This window comes from Gymnodraco acuticeps, unplaced genomic scaffold (genome assembly GCF_902827175.1).
Source record: "Gymnodraco acuticeps unplaced genomic scaffold, fGymAcu1.1, whole genome shotgun sequence".
In the NCBI taxonomy this organism is placed as follows: Eukaryota; Metazoa; Chordata; class Actinopteri; order Perciformes; family Bathydraconidae; genus Gymnodraco; species Gymnodraco acuticeps.
This window is the reverse complement of record NW_022991543.1, coordinates 178,646-201,925: the sequence shown is the minus strand read 5'-3', so window position 1 is coordinate 201,925 and position 23,280 is coordinate 178,646. Positions and strand designations below refer to the sequence as shown.

Below are 23,280 nucleotides of genomic sequence, written 5' to 3'. Positions count from 1 at the left end.
AATTTTCTTCCGTGACAGTTTCAACCTGCATGGCACTAAAATAAATATATATCAAAGGTGAACCTGTCAGACTCCAAGTGGGAGGACTTCCATGTGATCACTGGAGCGTTACAGATGTACTTCAGAGAGCTGCGCTCTCTTCCACGACTTCATCAGCGCAATCAGTACGTGAAACACACAGCTGCACCACAACCACAAAACCAACATCAGCCTTTAGCTGTTAGCACTCACAGCTCACAGCTCCTCATATCTGTTCAGAAACTAGACAAAAGTTAAATAAGTACAAACCACAGACTGTCTGTGTCATGGCGAATACAGTCGCTGGTTTATTTATGTCTGTATAGGCCGTTGCTGTGAGTGTGGACGGTCGGAGCATATACAACGTTAGCGTAGCCAAACTCCATTCAGAAAAAAAGGATTTTAAAAAGGTTTTTAGCCTGCCGTCTGTCTGCAGACTAATCAAAACATTAATTCATGGTTTTTACTAACCGGTATCAGTATGTTGTTACTTCGGCATCATTTTGAAACGTGTATTACAATTAAATCACGGTCAAATATGTTCATTTTGTTGTAGTTGTAGCCCCCTTGCCAACGATTCTCTCTCTAGTTTAGCATACTACTCAGCCCGGTTGTTGGCCCGGAAAGAACCTGGGTTTTGGAGAGCCAGAAAACTGTGAAACCGTACCCGTTAGCCTCTTTGTAAACAGCGTAGTATTCATATTGTCTTTTATTGGGAATAAGTAAAACAATGTGCATATGATGTGGAAGTAGTCAGTGAAACAACAGAAGGAGGCATGAGACTCTTTGATGAATCCAGATGATTCACTTTGATAAATGTGTGTTTTCTGTTGTGCAGAGAGTCCAGACTACAAGCAGCGGGTTCAGTCCATTAAAGATCTGGTCCGACAGCTTCCCGTCTGCAACCACGACACCATGCAGACTCTCTTCAAGCACCTCAGGAAGTGAGAAAAACACTCTCTTACTGCTCTATCATTTGTTTTTCCTTTTCTTCAGCTTGCTGTGTATAATGCCTACAAATCAAATCACACTTTGTATGCCTTTCTCTGGCGACATCTGCGGCCTGAGGCATAATATGTTTGAGTTGTCCGTCAGAAATAACTTTCAAACATATGTGTGTCCGTACGCCTCGTTCTCCCAGGAATGCATAGAGGGAACCTTTTCAGATCTGGCACACATGTGGACTGTGACTTAAAGATGAACTGATCAGAAATGTGCGATGAAAGCAGGGGCGGACTGGGACTAAAATGCAGCGCTGGAAACTGACCCAGTCCGGCCACATGAAATGTCAAATGTTAGAAATCCGCTGTTTATTATTTAAAGTTTTACGTCCGATTCACTCCTTTTTCCCTCTCTGTACACAGCTCCAGTTTGATCATTGGCCTGTCATCAGATTTCATTTTTAGTTGCTGCTGTAGCGGAAGTTTAGTACAATTATTTTTGATGAAATACTCCAAATCTCCACCCTCCATAATTGCACTTGCTTCAGTTGCTTGCTACTTTTTAAGGGCAGTGATGACAGTTACAGTACGAACTGAAGTTGATGTGATTTGATTGGATTGTGAGGCATGACGTGCGCCTCATCTGATTGGTCAATCCCTCAATTTTTTTTTCACCAAGGGAAGCCAATTGTGGCTGGCCTCGTCTCGCAACAGAGTGCAATCTACTATTTCACCATAACATCTAGAGGGGCGCTGTTTCACTCTTTGTAAATACTCAATGAGAATGGGGGAGAGACGGGCCGGCAGAATAATTACCGAAACTAAACGAAGTGTTTTTATTTATTTATTAATATTATAACTACAATGCAAAAAAACAGGGGAAGCCTGGCTTCCCTTGGCCTCCAGGAGAAAACGTCACTGAGTTCAAGGGATAATTCTCACCCACCTCTTGCTCTTGCCCTGCACTTGTATGTGCCAGTTGAGCTGGTTCTTCCAGCAGCTCAACTCTGTCCCTCATCATGAACGCAGGAGGCTGGCTGTATATCTAAACTCGGGCCCTCATCATTCTCTTCATCATCTTGCACTTGTTCTAAGCTGCTGTTGATAGTGCTTGTAGCGCTGCTGCCAAGAAGGTCTGTCGATTTGCGACATGTATATGCTTCACCTGCGAGTGACTTCACCTTTATTTCTCTTGCCTTCTCGGCCCCACCTTTTTCTTTTCGTTTTCTTTGATTTGTATCCATGTTTTTTCATTCTCCCTGTCTGCCGCGGCGTCTAATCCCTTCTCTTCGGCCCAATCCCAAACCACTCCCTCGACCCTACCCCTCCGTGATGGAGTGAACTCCGTCTGTAGCACACACTCGCAGCTCAACGAGGCTCCCTCCTGTCAGATGGAGGGAGTAAATACAGCAGCAAGCTTTGGGACGGCCTCCCTCTCTCCGGCAGAAACAGGAAATGCCGTAATTGTATGTAACAACGGTTTCAAATCAGCATCTCTTAGACAAAAAGTTTAAATGAATAACTCAAATAAAACTCCAAAACTCTTTCATTGTGTTTCAAAGCTCTTTTAGTTTTAAACCTGATGTTTATAAGCTTCTTAGTTTTTGCAACGGTCTGTAAATATACACAACTTTATAATAAAATGCACACATTTACCTTTTTCTAGACTAAACACAGGTATGATCCTAAGTTAAAAACATATGAGGTTATCATGAGGTTGTTAACATCGCAATTTATCAGTGGATGTTTGCTGGAATTACTTGTAAACAGCGTGTTTCCTGACGGACACACACAGCGTGACTCCGGTCAGGTAGAGACCGGTCTCAAGTCAGCACCGCTGCAGACTCGCTGTTTGAGGGCTTGATAGCCCACTCCCCCTCCACACTCGTTGCTTTGGAACAGCCCTCAATATGGCGGACCCTCCGCGTGAACGCGCAAACGGAGGGGTAGGGTGTGTCACAACCCGATCTGCAGCTCTGCCCGATCTGCAGTGCGCATGTGCGAGATGGTCCGCCATATTGGACATCTCCGGACGGCAACCCAAGTAGGACAACATTGACACAGTGGCTTTTGGCAAAGCTCAAAAAGAAAACGAGAGAGAGAGATGAGTTATTGTTATTACAACGTGACTTCACTATTATTTAACAACTCTTTGTATGGGGTTCTTTTATTTGGGGTTAAGTTCATTATCAGAATAAGTGAGACATGAATTTAACTTCTGTTAGACAGCCATATGCCATACATGTTTGCATACATTCACAGTAAATATGTATTCAGTATGATAGCTGTCTAACAGAAGTTAAATCCATTTCTCACTTATTCTGATAATGTACTTAACCCCAAATAAAACAACCCAATAAAAATAGTTGTTAAATAATAGTGAAGTCACGTTGTAATAACAATAACTCATCTCTCTCTCGTTTTATTTTTGAGCTTTGCCAAAAGCCACTGTGTCAATGTTGTCCTACTTGGGTTTGCCGTCTGGAGATGTCCAATATGGCGGACCATCTCGTACATGCGCACTGCAGATCGGGCAGAGCTGCAGATCGGGTAGTGACAGGGTGTAGGGCAATATGGTCTAGCTGCGGCCGCGGACAGTAAACGACGGTACACGACGGTACACGACACGCCCACCTGACACGACACTACGGTGGCTGAGAGGCATGGCAGATGAAAAGCGAATTGACGACACTACACGACACGCCCCCTACTACGCCACCCACGGTGGCTGAGAGAGACCGTACATGGCATGTTATTGTAGCATTTTAAGCAACTATTAGGCAAATAAATTAATAACCTATCCGTTTGAGAACCCCTTGGAACCCCTTATCCCATTTTGATGGTTGACATCTCATTTGAACAGTGAAAGCCAGAATGACAGCAGGGGTGAATTTCATTTTATAATTTTGCAATAAGTCAAAGATATGTTTACTGTATATTATAAAAATGCTTGTCATGTAGGCATACTGGAGGTACCGTTCCAATGATGTATTAATAATAAGATATATATAGCGCCTATATATATATATATATATATATATATACAGTATATATATATAATAGCAAAATAAACACAATTACACTGCGCTAAACTGCCACATCGACAAACAAACGAGAACCTAAATAGTATGTAATTATATCTAAAACCACAATACGTTTAATAATTACCTGTACTCGGTGCGCCATATTGTTTGTTGTCTGTTGTCTGTAAACCTCCATGTCTCCTTAAATATCTTTGCGTCAGCGTCTCACGTGTGGGGCGTGCTCTCTTCTGACCATATTTGGTAGTACAACTTTCGCGGCCGCAGCTAGACCCTTCTCAGCCACCGTAGTGTCGTGTCAGGTGGGCGTGTCGTGTACCATCGTGTACCATCGTGTACTGTCCGCGGCCGCAGCTAGACCCTTCTCGTGTAGGGGGCGGTTTGGGAATGGGCCTTCGTGTGGCCGGTCTTTTCTCTTCTTCGTGTGTGTGATTATTTGACATAAGAACCACACAACTGCATTAGCGGCCGCTGTCGGCCGTCATCGCAATTTAAATGATGACGTTAAACCTTTTCTTTTTAAAGTGCCTGCCGTCCACAGCCCTTGACGACCGGCCGTTCTGTGGTTCTCCAGATTCTACAGATGGCCAGTCCGCCCCTGGATGAACTCTAACTACTAATTAGGACAATTTCAAAAATAGGATAAAAATAGGCTGATGACAATTTGGAAGAATTTGGTTGAGGCATACGATCGTCACTCTGTAATACTAGTATAGCGGATTTATGAGTTGATAATAATTAAAGAATGTTGAGTTTTTCCTCCATATTTGTAGGCTTTTTCTCATTCTATAAATGTACACCTATATTTTCAGAAAATGACAAAATAAATCACGAATGAATGTATAAATACGTCTAAGAAATTCTGAGTTGTTTACTCTTTACTCCCCTGCCCAGGTTTGTATATTTCACCTACAACGGCCTAAATAAACCATCATACATATCTGATTATGAAAAATACGACAGCATTACGGAGCAGATTGTAAACAGTAGAGTATTTCTGAGAGAATTCTGTGTTTATTACGTATCTGCAACCACGAATACTGTGAATATTTACTTCATTATGTGACCGTCTATGTTTCCTGTAGATATTTAATTGCAGTTTTACTGTACTGTTAGTTTACAGTTTTGTTATTGTGCTGCTGTGTTTATTGTATTTTTGTAACTCTGGTACAACAATTTCCTTCGGGATAAATAAAGTCTTATCTTATGTCAGGATTTATTATCAATTCCAAATGATGTGTCCTCTCCAGGGTGATCGAGCACGGCGAGGAGAACCGTATGACCACTCAGAGCGTGGCCATCGTGTACTGCGCCCCGAACAGGAGACGTGGAACATCGCGGTCCACATGGTGTACCAGAACCAGATCGTGGAGCTCATACTGCTGGAGTACGAGAACATTTTCGGCAGGTAGAGAGAGACACTGGAGGACGAGCCTCTTGTTTTTCTCTCTCACTCTCCCCAACGCAGAGCTCTTCCTAACCCAGCGTGGCCCTGCCGAACACAGCCTGGCTCGGGCTCGGCTCGGCTCAGCTTCTCTTCCTCTCAAATTGTAGTCACTGGCTTTCTCCTCTCGTACAACCTCCGGACCAAAGCTACGCAAATGTGTCATAAACCAAACCATAGATGTATCGACTAGCGACCAAGAAACAGGTTTGCACTTTTCAGTATCTCATGTTCTCCTGCAGCTGCGTTTGTGCCACTTTACTGCAATAGTTGGCGTCCAAATGTCCGACACTGGATTCCTAATACAGGGCCATAAACGCCTCGTCTACTGCACAGAGACCAAAGCATCAGTTGGCTGGAAGTAAGGAGGCGTCAGTATTGGAGGTTGGAAGACCGGACTGTATTGTATACCTGTCACCACTCCTGTAAGAACCACACTGGGAACCAAGAGAAGGAACTGCTGTGCTTGGCTTTAGACGGTTAGACACTAAGAGAAGCAACGTGGAGAAGAAGGGATGGAACGCTTTTATTTAGGAATGATATGAACATTTACTGCCCTTTCCGTTCAGGTCTCCCTTTGTCTTTCCTTTTATTGAGCAGGAATGCTTCACCATCAAAATGACCACTTGTATATCAAATTACTCGACTCGTGTTTTCTTAGGTTTTTGAAGATGATGTCGTTTTTTCTTGTATCCCTCTACGGTAAGAAGAATTCAAAAAACTGTTTGATGAATTGACGTAAATTGGGACGTATTTTAAACCCTTTATTTAAAAGCTCTCACATTTGTGCAGTAAAGCTCAATTATCCCGTCACATGCTAGTAATTCAATTTTTTATAAAACCTTACATTATAAAAGACATCAAAGTTTCACATTTGAGCATTATTTGACCCTCCGTGAGACCAGTCATGTGGAAGTGCTTTAAATAGTAAGCTCTTAATGAAGAATTCAAGATAACATGGTGAATAATTGTCATTCCTTTAAACGCTCTTTCCATCTCTCTCTTTTGTTCTTCTTCCTGTATTCCTGAAACACTGGACCAGGGTCCTCTGAACACATGAGAGGCTTTCACTCTGTCATATAGCACGCCGCCTTCTCCATTTGGCTTTATGAACAAATCACCTTGCAGCAGCCAGAACTTGAAAAACAAACAAATGGTACTCAGCTGTGTCTTTCCTTGACTCGTGGATATTAAATGTTAAGGCCCGACCGTCTTTGAACCATGATTCCATTGATACATCTGTACAGTGTTTGTGTGTGTGCATGTGGACGAGGGGGGGGGTGGACGGATGAATGGACTCGATGACAATATATTGTACAAATAGTGAATATAAATATGTATGCTTGGAATGTTAAAGAATATGATAAGAGGGAGAAATCACTATTGTTGTGATCGTTGTGAGACCAACAGAGGAATAAAGGTCTGAACTGGGGACGTGGAGGTTTACCTGAGGTTCAGGTAAATGAAAGATTGTTTGAATGTAACTTTGGAGAGTAACTGTTGGCTTTACCAAACTGGAATAAAGACCTCTGATAAGAGATATTTCCAAAGGAGATATGTGTTGTTTTACTGATGCAAACATTTACATCTGCGTTACATAAGCTCTATGTATTCAGTGTGAGGATCAAGAAGGTGACTTGTCTGATGATCATGCGTGTTCAAATATCTGCATGCTGCTCCTGTATTTATCCTTTATAGCTCACAATTAAAAAATAAACCATAAGGGACAAGACACAACATACAATATAGGTCAAACCTTTACAACTTCTACTTTCACGATTGATTTAGGAAGCAGAAGTTTATAGATATGTTTTAGTTTTTATAATTGACATACAAAATTACAATTGTGACTACAGTGTAAGACAGTAGGTCAAAAGTCTCAGTAACACCTTGACCTTCATATTTGATCAATTACACTATATATCTCATATCTGACTTCCCATTCAATATATAGATTTATTTTTATTCTAAATTGTATTCATCTGACACACACCACACACACACACACACACACACACACACACACACACACACACACACACACCAAAGGCCTTTGCCTCCCTAACCATTGTTTTTATGGGTGAGCCTCCCATTTATTGATGTCAGATATCTCATTTAGTGTTTCTTCACCTCACACTCTCCAAAGCCACACACCCCTTCAAAAGAACATCTGATAACTCCTTCAGCCTACTTTCAGCTGCACAAAAATATTCAACTATTAACTTATTTCAGCTATTTCAGGACATTGAGGCAATAACATTACAGTAGAGGAAATAAGTATTTGATCCCCTGCAGAATTTGTAAGTGTACCCACTTATTTTACAACTAAAAGCTCTCTTCAAATGTAGAGCAGGTTGAAAGCGAGGCTCCGTTTGTAAATGAGGAAACAGTTCAGAGTGTCAGCGCTGCTCCTCCTCCTGGAATGAGTCAGAGTTTGATAAGCCCTCCCTCTTCTTCCTGCTCTCAGACACAGCCAGCTCCACTCTGTATTTCCTGGTTCCTCCCCTTTAGAATCCACACTGAAGAGGATGGGTGTAAACCAACATGTGGGTAAAATACAAGAGCTGATAGGCCACATTCACTGCACACACACATGTTGTTCAGATCACAGCTCACATAGTTTCAGTTCTCAGGAAGTGAAACTCAGACACTCGCTGCCACTGAGAGGAGAAATGGCGCAGAAAGGAGTTCAGCTGGACCGGGAAACCTTCTCTTGTTCGATCTGTCTGGATCTACTAAAGGATCCGGTGACGACTTCCTGTGGACATAGCTACTGTATGAAGTGTATTGAAGGCTTCTGGGACGGAGAGGATGAGAAGAAGATCCACAGCTGCCACTCAGTGCAGGCAGAGCTTCACACCCGAGGCCTGTCCTGCGAAGAACACCATGTTAGCAGCTTTAGTGGAGGAGCTGAAGAAGACTGGACTCAAGCTGCTCCTGCTGATCTCTGCTATGCTGGAGCTGAAGATGTGGCCTGTGATGCTCTGCACTGGGAGGAAACTGAGAGCCTGTAAGTCCTGCCTCGTGTGTGGGCCTCTTATTGTGACAACACCTCCAGCCTCATATGAGGTAGCTCCATTAAAGAAACACAAGCTGGTGGAGCCCTCCAAGAAGCTCCAGGAGAACATCTGCTCTCGTCACGACGAGGTGATGAAGATGTTTCTGCCGCACTGATCAGCAGTGTCTGTTATCTCTGCTCTGTGGACGAACACAAAGGCCACGACACGGTGTCAGCTGCAGCAGAGAGGACTGAGAGGCAGAGAGAGCTGGAGGGGAGTCGACAAAACATCCAGCAGAGAATCCAGGACGGAGAGAAGGAGGTGAAGCTGCTTCAGCAGGAGGTGGAGGCCGTCAATGGCTCTGCTGATAAGCAGTGGAGGACAGTGAGAAGATGTTCACTGAGCTGATCCGTCTCATGGAGAAAAGAAGCTCTGACGTGAAGCAGCAGGTCAGATCCCAGCAGAAGAGAGAAGTGAGTCGAGTCAGAGAGCTCCAGGAGAAGCTGGAGCAGGAGATCTCTGAGCTGAAGAGAGAGAGAGACGCTGAGCTGAAGCTGCTGTCTCACACAGAGGATCACAACCAGTTTCTGCACAGCTACCCCTCACTGTCAGCCCTCAGTGAAGCTACACACTCCTCCAGCATCAACATCCGTCCTCTGAGCTACTTTGAGGACGTGACGGCGGCCCTGTCAGCAGTCAGAGACAAACTACAGGACGTCCTGAGAGAGGAATGGACAAACGTCTCACCGCCTGAAGTGGAAGTTTTACTGCCAGCAGCAGAGCCCACACCAGAGCTGGGTTCTTAAATATTCACAGGAGATCACACTGGATCCAAACACAGCACACACACAGCTGTTATATCTGAGGGGGCAGAAAAGCAACATACAGGAACAACAACAGTCTTATTCTAATCACCCAGACAGATTCACTGTTGGCGTCAGGTCCTGAGTACAGAGAGTCTGACTGGACGTTGTTACTGGGAGGTGGAGTGGAGAGGGGGAGCATTTATGTAGCAGTCGCAGACAAGAATATCAGCAGAGCAGGGGTGGGGGTAAATGTGGATTTGGACTCAATGACAAATCTTGGTCCTTAGAGTGTTTCCAACACAGTTATTTATTTCGTCACAACAGAATCAACATCCGTCTCAGGTCCTCAGTCCTCCAGAGTAGGAGTGTACCTGGATCACAGAGCAGGTATTCTGTCCTTCTACAGCATCATCTCTGAAACCATGACTCTCCTCCACAGAGTCCAGACCACATTCACTCAGCCGCTACATGCTGGAGTTTGGCTTTGTTATGGAACCACAGCTGAGTTTTGTAAACTGAAATAGCCTGAAGTCATTTGAGGAACTCTTCTACTTCTTAAACTCATTGTGTCCATCATTGTTGCTGAGAGCTGATTGTTCATGTCTTCACTGCACAGAGATCAGCTGTCAATCAAACATTATGGGATGTGCTTTAACATCTTCTCATGAGTTGTTCTGTAGATGTTGGAGTTTCTTTAGGCGGCGCTCCTTCCTGTGTCTGTTTAGCCATGGAGGCTGTCACTGTTCAGGAGGGTTTCTGTTGACCTCTACTCATATTTCTCTGCATGGAAATGTGAACTTTGCTCTAAATATGTGTTGAATATTGATATATTTATGTTGTTGTTTCTCTTGAAGCTTGAGTCTTCAGAGAGAAAGCACCAGAGCTTCTTTCATTGTAGATATTTTATTCTGGCCACTTTCTCAACAATAGAGACATTTATAATCACATGTATTATTTTGACAGATTATATATTATTGTTGCCCAAATTAATGAACAAATGAGTTCCCCAGATGGTTATAACACTTATTTCATCATTACATGTTTATTTAAAATGATATTACTTACTGTCATGATCATAATCAATAAGTCAATCATTTATTATTCTCCTGTCAATAGCTTAGAGTCTTTGTTTGGGAAATACATTGTATAATATTACAGTTATTGTTTTGCAGACTCATTGTTGTTGGTTGTTGTTGTTGTTGTTTGTTATCCAAATAGAAAGTGGGCACTCTGATGTTTTATAGAACATTAATTATCATGATAATAATCATAAGTAAATCATTTCTGATTCTGTTTGAAATAGCTGAGATTCAGATTGTGTGGATGAAGTGAAACTGATCATGAAATCATTGAACAGACTTTACTGATGGGATGTGTGATCAAATTAACTGTTTGGATATTAATAAAGGTTTGTCTTTCAAAAAAAAAAAGGATGTTCTTCTTGTATAATGTCCAAGGTGCCATAACATTTAACATTTTCATTCAAATGATTTCACTTTTCTACATTTCTCCGCTAAGTTCAGCAGTTTGTAGCTAAAAGCAGTCGCCATTCACTGTTACAATATTCAGCTTCTTCTGCATTTTCTAGTCTAACTTCAACTGCCTTCCTCCATGCAACACTAGCTTTCTGTGGTGAGTATTTCACTATATTTAAATGTGTATACTTGTGGAAGCCCATCCTCTAAAAAGGAAAGTTGCATAGTTAACAATGGTGAAAGTAACTTAGTACATTTACTCAAGTAATGTAGCCTACTTAAGTATAATTCGGGTACTTTTACTTCCACATCATTAATACAAATCTGCATATGAATTAAAGGTATTAAAGAAATGTAGTGGGGTAGAATTACAAAGTACCTCAAAAATGTACTGGAGAAAATCTACTTTTCACTGTACAATACATTTCAGAGGCTTTTAATGCACTTCATTTATTTGACAAAAGTAGTTGCTTTTTATACAAATTCATGTGTTTATATGATATATATTTTTTACAAATTGACTCAGCACTTTCCAAAATGTGCTCCATATTGACCAAATCCAACATTTAAAAAACTCATGTATTTTCTCATGATGAAAACAAGATATTATAATATTGTATAATAATACAACTCTTATATAAAAGAGTACTTTTACTTTTGATACCTGAGTACATTTAGCTGATAATACTTCTGCCAAATAGACAATAAATAGAACTTCTTTGGAAAGTTCAACAATTTTCTTCCGTGACAGTTTCAACCTGCATGGCACTAAAATAAATATATATCAAAGGTGAACCTGTCAGACTCCAAGTGGTAGGACTTCCATGTGATCACTGGAGCGTTACAGATGTACTTCAGAGAGCTGCGCTCTCTTCCACGACTTCATCAGCGCAATCAGTACGTGAAACACACAGCTGCACCACAACCACAAAACCAACATCAGCCTTTAGCTGTTAGCACTCAGAGCTCACAGCTCCTCATATCTGTTCAGAAACTAGACAAAAGTTAAACCAGTACAAACCACAGACTGTCTGTGTCATGGCGAATACAGTCGCTGGTTTATTTATGTCTGTATAGGCCAGGGGTGCCCAACCAGTCGATCGCGATCGACCGGTCGATCGCGGGGAGATTCCCAGTCGATCGCGAGATGTGTCTACAAATAGAACAACATATTCAGTTTTATCGTTAATGTCCTGTGACATAATCTTCCTGTGCCAGAATAATGCACTTGAACGCATCAAAGCTTTGTGATTGGCCGGCGTGACCCATGTGTCGGGGCGTGGCTGGTGAGCAGTGGCAGTGTGCACTAGTTCGCTAACGTTGTCCGTGTCAACAGGAGTGACAGTCCGCACACACACAAGACCGCAATTATGGCAGAAGCAAAACAATATAATTTTCACTCCGAGTGGGAGGATGTTTATTTTTGTATCTATTCCAATTCAAAGTCCATCTATCTCATCTGCAATGCGAGCGTGGCTTTATCGAAGAAGGGTAATTTAGGAGCGGCATTTCAAAACAGTGCACAAACGCTACGAGACGGAATTCCCTCCAAATTCTGCCCTACGCTCCCAAAAGGGGAGGGGCCTGAAAGGACGCTAAATGCACAGCAGGCCATTTTCACCACAAGAGCAAGGCTGCTACCATAGGCATAGCATCTTAACGTGTCAGTCACGTTCTTGCGAAACACATGAAGTCTCCTGGAGGCTGCCGACACGCTTTTGGGGGACAGTAAAAATAACAGTAGCATTTCAACAGGTTTTTGATATAATAAAAACTCAAGTTAGATACCGTTATTAATCTGCTGTAAGTTTTAGTTTGTTTGAACTTATTCATTATAATTATTGTACACAATGGTATAAGAATGCAAACTTAAATTGATTATAGTCTATCATCAATTCAGGTTAAGAAACTAGTGTTGCTTGCATCCTATTTTAAAGGCATTTCTTTTTATAATCTACTAAAATGCAACAAAAAAAGGTTTGATTCTATTAATTTTGTCTTTTGTATTGCCCTGTTGCAGCAGATTCCTGTGTAGCTTCAGATCTGAGTTGTCTTATTAGTAAGCCTAATTTATACTTTTGTAGCAACACTATTTTTATATAATGGCAAAGAAAGGGTTCAGAGTATTTTCTTTTTTCCCTGTGTCATATGTGGCAGCACTGTTCAATGTTTCTTAAACATTACCCACTGTAGTATGTGACGTGTGAATAAACTCCAACTCTGTATCCACAACACTGTTGTGTAACTTCAGTTAAATACTTGTATGTGTGTAGAATAGAAAGAGGTAAGATAAAGCATTGCAGTATTTTATTAAGTATTAATCGTACAAAGGTCAGTTTTATACAAGTAGAAGTGTGTATTTACCTGGTTGTAGGCTGTCAGTAATGGCTACGCCTCTCTATTTGGACTGGTAGATCTCGGCAGACTGGCAACTTTAAAAGTAGCTCTCGGTTCAAAAAAGGTTGGGCACCCCTGGTATAGGCCGTTGTTGTGAGTGTGGACGGTCGGAGCATATACAACGTTAGCGTAGCCAAACTCCATTCAGAAAAAAAGGATTTAAAAAGGTTTTTCGCCTGCCGTCTGTCTGCAGACTAATCAAAGCATTAATTCATGGTTTTTACTAACCCGGTATCAGTATGTTGTTACTTCGGCATCATTTTGAAACGTGTATTACAATTAAATCACGGTCAAATATGTTCATTTTGTTGTAGTTGTAGCCCCCTTGCCAACAATTCTCTCACTAGTTTAGCATACTCAGCCCGGTTTGTTGGCCCGGAAAGAACCTGGGTTTTGGAGAGCCAAAACTGTGAAACCGTACCCGTTAGCCTCTTTGTAAACAGCGTAGTATTCATATTGTCTTTTATTGGGAATAAGTAAAACAATGTGATATGTTGTGGATGTGGAAGTAGTCAGTGAAACAACAGAAGGAGGCATGAGACTCTTTGATGAATCCAGATGATTCACTTTGATAAATGTTGTGTTTTCTGTTGTGCAGAGAGTCCAGACTACAAGCAGCGGGTTCAGTCCATCAAAGACCTGGTCCGACAGCTTCCCGTCTGCAACCACGACACCATGCAGACTCTCTTCAAGCACCTCAGGAAGTGAGAAAAACACTCTCTTACTGCTCTATCATTTGTTTTTTCCTTTTCTTCAGCTTTCTGTGTATAATGCCTACAAATCAAATCACACTTTGTATGCCTTTCTCTGGCGACATCTGCGGCCTGAGGCATAATATGTTTGAGTTGTCCGTCAGAAATAACTTTCCAAACATATGTGTGTCCGTACGCCTCGTTCTCCCAGGAATGCATAGAGGGAACCTTTTCAGATCTGGCACACATGTGGACTGTGACTTAAAGATGAACTGATCAGAAATGTGCGATGAAAGCAGGGGCGGACTGGGACTAAAATGCAGCCCTGGAAACTGACCCAGTCCGGCCACATGAAATGTCAAATGTTAGAAATCCGCTGTTTATTATTTAAAGTTTTACGTCCGATTCACTCCTTTTTCCCTCTCTGTACACAGCTCCAGTTTGATCATTGGCCTGTCATCAGATTTCATTTTTAGTTGCTGCTGTAGCGGAAGTTTAGTACAATTATTTTTGATGAAATACTCCAAATCTCCACCCTCCATAATTGCACTTGCTTCAGTTGCTTGCTACTTTTAAGGGCAGTGATGACAGTTACAGTACGAACTGAAGTTGATGTGATTTGATTAGATTGTGAGGCATGACGTGAGCCTCATCTGATTGGTCAATCCCTCCATTTTTTTTTCACCAAGGGAAGCCAATTGTGGCTGGCCTCGTCTCGCAACAGAGTGCAATCTACTATTTCACCATAACATCTAGAGGGGCGCTGTTTCACTCTTTGTAAAATACTCAATGAGAATGGGGAGAGACGGGCCGGCAGAATAATTACCGAAACTAAACGAAGTGTTTTTATTTATTATTAATATTATAACTACAATGCAAAAAAACAGGGGAAGCCTGGCTTCCCTTGGCCTCCAGGAGAAAACGTCACTGAGTTCAAGGGATAATTCTCACCCACCTCTTGCTCTTGCCTGCACTTGTATGTGCCAGTTGAGCTGGTTCTTCCAGCAGCTCAACTCTGTCCCTCATCATGAACGCAGGAGGCTGGCTGTATATCTAAACTCGGGCCCTCATCATTCTCTTCATCATCTTGCACTTGTTCTAAGCTGCTGTTGATAGTGCTTGTAGCGCTGCTGCCAAGAAGGTCTGTCGATTTGCGACATGTATATGCTTCACCTGCGAGTGACTTCACCTTTATTTCTCTTGCCTTCTCGGCCCCACCTTTTCTTTTCGTTTTCTTTGATTTGTATCCATGTTTTTTCATTCTCCCTGTCTGCCGCGGCGTCTAATCCCTTCTCTTCGGCCCAATCCCAAACCACTCCCTCGACCCTACCCCTCCGTGATGGAGTGAACTCCGTCTGTAGCACACACTCGCAGCTCAACGAGGCTCCCTCCTGTCAGATGGAGGGAGTAAATACAGCAGCAAGCTTTGGGACGGCCTCCCCTCTCCGGCAGAAACAGGAAATGCCGTAACTGTATGTAACAACGGTTTCAAATCAGCATCTCTTAGACACAAAAGTTTAAATGAATAACTCAAATAAAACTCCAAACTCTTTCATTGTGTTTCAAAGCTCTTTTAGTTTTAACCTGATGTTTATAAGCTTCTTAGTTTTTGCAACGGTCTGTAAATATACACAATTTATAATAAATGCACACACATTTACCTTTTTCTAGACAAACACAGGTATGATCCTAAGTTAAAAACATATGAGGTTATCATGAGGTTGTTACAACTCGCAATTTATCAGTGGATGTTTGCTGGAACTACTTGTAAACAGCGTGTTTCCTGTCGGACACCACACAGCGTGACTCCGGTCAGGTAGAGACCGGTCTCAAGTCAGCACCGCTGCGACTCGCTGTTTGAGGGCTTGATAGCCCACTCCCCCTCCACACTCGTTGCTTTGGAACAGCCCTCAATATGGCGGACCCTCCGCGTGAACGCGCAAACGGAGGGGTAGGGTGGTCACTACCCGATCTGCAGCTCTGCCCGATCTGCAGTGCGCATGTGCGAGATGGTGCTCCATATTGGACATCTCCGGACGGCAACCCAAGTAGGACAACATTGACACAGTGGCTTTTGGCAAAGCTCAAAAATAAAACGAGAGAGAGATGAGTTATTGTTATTACAACGTGACTTCACTATTATTTAACAACTCTTTTTATTGGGTTCTTTTATTTGGGGTTAAGTACATTGTCAGAATAAGTGAGAAATGAATTTAACTTCTGTTAGACAGCTATATGCCATACATGTTTGCACACATTCACAGTAAATATGTATTCAGTATGATAGCTGTCTAACAGAAGTTAAATTCATTACTCACTTATTCTGACAATGTACTTAACCCTAAATAAAACAACCCAATAAAATAGTTGTTAAATAATAGTGAAGTCACGTTGTAATAACAATAACTCATCTCTCTCTCGTTTTATTTTTGAGCTTGGCCAAAAGCCACTGTGTCAATATTGTCCTACTTGGGTTGCCGTCTGGAGATGTCCAATATGGCGGACCATCTCGTACATGCGCACTGCAGATCGGGCAGAGCTGCAGATCGGGTAGTGACAGGGTGTAGGGCAATATGGTCTAGCTGCGGCCGCGGACAGTAACGACGGTACACGACGGTACACGACACGCCCACCTGACACGACACTACGGTGGCTGAGAGGCATGGCAGATGAAAAGCGAATTGACGACACCTACACGACACGCCCTACTACGGCCGCCCGGTGGCTGAGAGACCGTACATGGCATGTTATTGTAGCATTTTAAGCAACTATTAGGCAAATAAATTATAACCTATCCGTTTTAGAACCCCTTGGACCCCTTATCCATTTTGATGGTTGACATCTCATTTGAACAGTGAAAGCCAGAATGACAGCAGGGGTGAATTTCATTTTATAATTTTGCAATAAGTCAAAGATATGTTTACTGTATATTATAAAAATGCTTGTCATGTAGGCATACTGGAGGTACCGTTCCAATGATGTATTAATAATAAGATATATATAGCGCCTATATATATATATATATAAGTAATATATATAATAGCAAAATAACACAATTACAACTGCGCTAAACTGCCACATCGACAAACAACGAGAACCTAAATAGTATGTAATTATATCTAAAACCACAATACGTTTAATAATTACCTGTACTCGGTGCGCCAATATGTTTGTTGTCTGTTGTCTGTAAACCTCCATGTCTCCTTAAATATCTTGCGTCAGCGTCTCACGTGTTGGGGCGTGCTCTCTTCTGACCATATTTGGAAGTACAACTTTCGCGGCCCAGCTAGACCCTTCTCAGCCACCGTAGTGTCGTGTCAGGTGGGCGTGTCGTGTACCATCGTGTACTGTCCGCGGCCGCAGCTAGACCCTTCTCGTGTAGGGGGCGGTTTGGGAATGGGCCTTTTGTGTGCCGGTCTTTTCTCTTCTTCGTGTGTGATTATTTGACATAAGAACCACACAACTGCATTAGCGGCCGCTGTCGGCCGTCATCGCAATTTAAATGATGACGTTAAACCTTTTCTTTTTAAAGTGCCTGCCGTCCACAGCCCTTGACGACCGGCCGTTCTGTGGTTCTCCAGATTCTACAGATGGCCAGTCCGCCCCTGGATGAAAGCTAACTACTAATTAGGACAATTTCAAAAATAGGATAAAATAGGCTGATGACAATTTGGAAGAATTTGGTTGAGGCATACGATCGTCACTCTGTAATACTAGTATAGCGGATTTATGAGTTGATAATAATTAAAGAATATTGAGTTTTTCCTCCATATTTGTAGGCTTTTTCTCATTCTATAAATGTCACCTATTTTTCAGAAAATGACAAAATAAATCACGAATGAATGTATAAATCTAAGAAATTCTGAGTTGTTTACTCTTTACTCCCCTGCCCAGGTTTGTATATTTCACCTACAACGGCCTAAATAAACCATCATACATATCTGATTATGAAAAATACGACAGCATTACGGAGCAGATTGTAAACAGTAGAGTATTTCTGAGAGAATTCTGTGTTTATTACGTATCTGCAACCACGAATACTGTGAATATTTACTTCATTATGTGACCGTCTATGTTTCCTGTAGATATTTAATTGCAGTTTTACTGCACTGTTAGTTTACAGTTTTTTTATTGTGCTGCTGTTTTATTGTATTTTTGTAACTCTGGCACAACAATTTCCTTCGGGATAAATAAAGTCTTATCTTATGTCAGGATTTATTATCAATTCCAAATGATGTGTCCTCTCCAGGGTGATCGAGCACGGCGAGGAGAACCGTATGACCACTCAGAGCGTGGCCATCGTGTACGGCCCCACGCTGTTGCGCCCCGAACAGGAGACGTGGAACATCGCGGTCCACATGGTGTACCAGAACCAGATCGTGGAGCTCATACTGCTGGAGTACGAGAACATTTTCGGCAGGTAGAGAGAGACGCTGGAGGACGAGCCTCTGTTTTTCTCTCTCACTCTCCCAACGCAGAGCTCTTCCTAACCCAGCGTGGCCCTGCCGAACACAGCCTGGCTCGGCTCGGCTCGGCTCAGCTTCTCTTCCTCTCAAATTGTAGTCACTGGCTTTCTCCTCTCGTACAACCTCCGGACCAAAGCTACGCAAATGTGTCATAAACCAAACCATAGATGTATCGAACTAGCGACCAAGAACAGGTTTGCACTTTTCAGTATCTCATGTTCTCCTGCAGCTGCGTTTGTGCCACTTTACTGCAATAGTTGGCGTCCAAATGTCCGACACTGGATTCCTAATACAGGGCCATAAACGCCTCGTCTACTGCACAGAGACCAAAGCATCAGTTGGCTGGAAGTAAGAAGGAGGCGTCAGTATTGGAGGTTGGAGACCGGACTGTATTGTAAACCTGTCACCACTCCTGTAAGAACCACACTGGGGAACCAAGAGAAGGAACTGCTGTGCTTGGCTTTAGACGTTTAGACACTAAGAGAAGCAACGTGGAGAAGAAGGGATGGAACGCTTTTATTTAGGAATGATATGAACATTACTGCCCTTTCCGTTCAGGTCTCCCTTTGTCTTTCCTTTTATTTGAGCAGGAATGCTTCACCATCAAAATGACCACTTGTATATCAAATTACTCGACTCGTGTTTTCTTAAGTTTTTGAAGATGATGTCGTTTTTCTTGTATCCCTCTACGGTAAGAAGAATTCAAAAAACTGTTTGATGAATTGACGTAAATTGGGACGTATTTTAAACCCTTTATTTAAAAGCTCTCACATTTTGTGCAGTAAAGCTCAAATTCCCGTCACATGCTAGTAATTCCAATTTTTTTATAAAACCTTACATTATAAAGACATCAAAGTTTCACATTTGAGCATTATTTGACCCTCCGTGAGACCAGTCATGTGGAAGTGCTTTAAATAGTAAGCTCTTAATGAAGAATTCAAGATAACATGGTGAATAATTGTCATTCCTTTAAACGCTCTTTCCATCTCTCTCTTTGTTCTTCTTCCTGTATTCCTGAAACACTGGACCAGGGTCCTCTGAACACATGAGAGGCTTTCACTCTGTCATATATCTGCACGCCGCCTTCTCCATTTGGCTTTATGAACAAATCACCTTGCAGCAGCCAGAACTTGAAAAACAAACAAATGGTACTCAGCTGTGTCTTTCCTTGACTCGTGGATATTAAATGTTAAGGCCGACCGTCTTTGAACCATGATTCCATTGATACATCTGTACAGTGTTTGTGTGTGTGCATGTGGACGAGGGGGGGGTGGACGGATGAATGGACTCGATGACAATATATTGTACAAATAGTGAATATATATGTATGCTTGGAATGTTAAAGAATATGATAAGAGGGAGAAATCACTATTGTTGTGATCGTTGTGAGACCAACAGAGGAATAAAGGTCTGAACTGGGGACGTGGAGGTTTACCTGAGGTTCAGGTAAATGAAAGATTGTTTGAATGTAACTTTGGAGAGTAACTGTTGGCTTTACCAAACTGGAATAAAGACCTCTGATAAGAGATATTTCCAAAGGAGATATGTGTTGTTTTACTTGCAAACATTTACATCTGCGTTACATAAGCTCTATGTATTTCAGTGTGAGGATCAAGAAGGTGACTTGTCTGATGATCATGCGTGTTCAAATATCTGCATGCTGCTCCTGTATTTAATCCTTTATAGCTCACAATTAAAAAATAAACCATAAGGGACAAGACACAACATACAATATAGGTCAAACCTTTACAACTTCTCCTTTCACGATTGATTTAGGAAGCAGAAGTTTATAGATATGTTTTAGTTTTTATAATGACATACACAATTACAATGTGACTACAGTGTAAGACAGTAGGTCAAGTCTCAGTAACACCTTGACTTCATATTTGATCAATTACACTATATCTCATATCTGACTTCCCATTCAATATATTAGATTTATTTTATTCTAAATTGTATTCATCTGTCACACACACACACACACACACACACACACACACACACACACACACACACACACACACACACACACACACACACACACCACACACACACACACACACACACACACACACACACACCAAAGGCCTTTGCCTCCCTAACCATTGTTTTTATGGGTGAGCCTCCCATTTATTGATGTCAGATATCTCATTTAGTGTTTCTCCACCTCACACTCTCCAAAGCCACACACCCCTTCAAAAGAACATCTGATAACTCCTTCAGCCTACTTTCAGCTGCACAAATATTCAACTATTAACTTATTCAGCTATTTCAGGACATTGAGGCATACATTTACAGTAGAGGAAATAAGTATTGATCCCTGCAGAATTTGTAAGTTTACCCACTTATTTTACAACTAAAAGCTCTCTTCAAATGTAGAGCAGGTTGAAAGCGAGGCTCCGTTTGTAAATGAGGAAACAGTTCAGAGTGTCAGCGCTGCTCTCCTCCTGGAATGAGTCAGAGTTTGATAGCCCTCCCTCTTCTTCCCTGCTCTCAGACACAGCCAGCTCCACTCTGTATTTCCTGGTTCCTCCCCTTTAGATCCACACTGAGGAGGATGGGTGTAACCAACACGTGGGTAAAGTACAAGAGCTGATAGGCCAAATTCACTGCACACACACATGTGTTCAGATCACAGCTCACATAGTTTCAGTTCTCAGGAAGTGAAACTCAGACACTCGCTGCCACTGAGAGGAGAAATGGCGAAAAGGAGTTCAGCTGGACCGGGAAACCTTCTCTTGTTCGATCTGTCTGGATCTACTGAAGGATCCGGTGGCGACTCCCTGTGGACACAGCTACTGCATGAAGTGTATTAAGGCTTCTGGGATGGAGAGGATGAGAAGAAGACCCACAGCTGCCCTCAGTGCAGGCAGAGCTTCACACCGAGGCCTGTCCTGCTGAAAACACCATGTTAGCAGCTTTAGTGGAGGAGCTGAAAGAAGACTGGACTCCAAGCTGCTCCTGCTGATCTCTGCTATGCTGGAGCTGAAGATGTGGCCTGTGATGTCTGCACTGGGAGAAAACTGAGAGCCTGTAAGTCCTGCCTCGTGTGTCTGGCCTCTTATTGTGACAAACACCTCCAGCCTCATTATGACGTAGCTCCATTAAAGAAACACAAGCTGGTGGAGCCCTCCAAGAAGCTCCAGGAGAACATCTGCTCTCGTCACGACGAGGTGATGAAGATGTTCTGCCGCACTGATCAGCAGAGTATCTGTTATCTCTGCTCTGTGGACGAACACAAAGGCCACGACACGGTGTCAGCTGCAGCAGAGAGGACTGAGAGGCAGAGAGAGCTGGAGGGGAGTCGACTAAACATCCAGCAGAGAATCCAGGACGGAGAGAAGGAGGTGAAGCTGCTTCAGCAGGAGGTGGAGGCCGTCAATGGCTCTGCTGATAAAGCAGTGGAGGACAGTGAGAAGACGTTCACTGAGCTGATCCGTCTCATGGAGAAAAGAAGCTCTGATGTGAAGCAGCAGGTCAGATCCCAGCAGAAGAGAGAAGTGAGTCGAGTCAAGAGCTCAGGAGAAGCTGGAGCAGGAGATCTCTGAGCTGAAGAGGAGAGACGCTGAGCTGAAGCTGCTGTCTCACACAGAGGATCACAACCAGTTTCTGCACAGCTACCCCTCACTGTCAGCCCTCAGTGAAGCTACACACTCCTCCAGCATCAACCTCCGTCCTCTGAGCTACTTTGAGGACGTGACGGCGGCCCTGTCAGCAGTCAGAGACAAACTACAGGACGTCCTGAGAGAGGAATGGACGAACGTCTCACCGCCTGAAGTGGAAGTTTTACTGTCAGCAGCAGAGCCCACCACCAGAGCTGGGTTCTTAGGATATTCACAGGAGATCACCCTGGATCCAAACACAGCAAACACACATCTGTTAATATCTGAGGGGGGCAGAAAAGCAACATACATGGGACAACAGCAGTCTTATTCTAATCATCCAGACAGATTCACTGATTGTTGTCAGGTCCTGAGTAGAGAGAGTCTGACTGGACGTTGTTACTGGGAGGTGGAGTGGAGAGGGGCAGCAGTTTATGTAGCAGTCGCAGACAAGAATATCAGCAGAGCAGTGGGTGGGGGTGAATGTGGATTTGGACTCAATGACAAATCTTGGTCCTTAGATTGTTTCCAACACAGTTATTTATTTCGTCACAACAATATCAACACTCCCCTCTCAGGTCCTCGGTCCTCCAGAGTAGGAGTGTACCTGGATCACAGAGCAGGTATTCTGTCCTTCTACAGCATCATCTCTGAAACCATGACTCTCCTCCACAGAGTCCAGACCACATTCACTCAGCCGCTACATGCTGGAGTTGGGCTTTATTATGGAACCACAGCTGAGTTTTGTAAACTGAAATAGCCTGAAGTCATTTGAGGAACTCTTCTACTTCTTAAACTCATTGTGTCCATCATTGTTGCTGAGAGCTGATTGTTCATGTCTTCACTGCACAGAGATCAGCTGTCAATCAAACATTATGGGATGTGCTTTAACATCTTCTCACGAGTTGTTCTGTAGATGTTGGAGTTTCTTTAGGCGGCGCTCCTTCCTGTGTCTGTTTAGCCATGGAGGCTGTCACTGCTCAGGAGGGTTTCTGTTGACCTCTACTCATATTTCTCTGCATGGAAATGTGAACTTTGCTCTAAATATGTGTTGAATATTGATATATTTGTATGTTGTTGTTTCTCTTGAAGCTTGAGTCTTCAGAGAGAAAGCACCAGAGCTTCTTTCATTTCAGATATTTTATTCTGGCCACTTTCTCAACAATAGAGACATTTATAATCACATGTATTATTTTGACAGATTAAATATTATTGTTGCCCAAATTAATGAACAAATGAGTTTCCCCAGATGGTTATAACACTTATTTCATCATTACATGTTTATTTAAAATGATATTACTTACTGTCATGATCATAATCAATAAGTCAATCATTTATTATTCTCCTGTCAATAGCTTAGAGTCTTTGTTTGGGAAATACATTGTATAATATTACAGTT

The 23,280-nt window shown here is 42.5% G+C and overlaps 1 protein-coding gene, 1 long non-coding RNA gene and 1 pseudogene across 2 annotated transcripts; all 3 read left to right on the top strand.

Annotated features, from left to right (window-relative positions):
• Nucleotides 1-98: 98 nt before the first annotated feature.
• On the top strand, nucleotides 99-5,400 carry LOC117533493. Its single transcript, XR_004567059.1, has 3 exons — nucleotides 99-164; nucleotides 857-962; nucleotides 5,251-5,400. It is a non-coding gene; the product is annotated as an uncharacterized LOC117533493 (long non-coding RNA).
• A 2,716-nt stretch (nucleotides 5,401-8,116) lies between these two features.
• Nucleotides 8,117-9,456, top strand: LOC117533486 (E3 ubiquitin-protein ligase TRIM11-like). The gene is given in 5 exon segments (XM_034197265.1): nucleotides 8,117-8,454; nucleotides 8,518-8,810; nucleotides 8,813-9,237; nucleotides 9,239-9,371; nucleotides 9,374-9,456. Coding segments are annotated over 5 exon segments (1,272 nt in total).
• Nucleotides 9,457-11,563: 2,107 nt separating this feature from the next.
• Nucleotides 11,564-23,095, top strand: LOC117533485 (annotated as a pseudogene).
• Nucleotides 23,096-23,280: the final 185 nt, after the last annotated feature.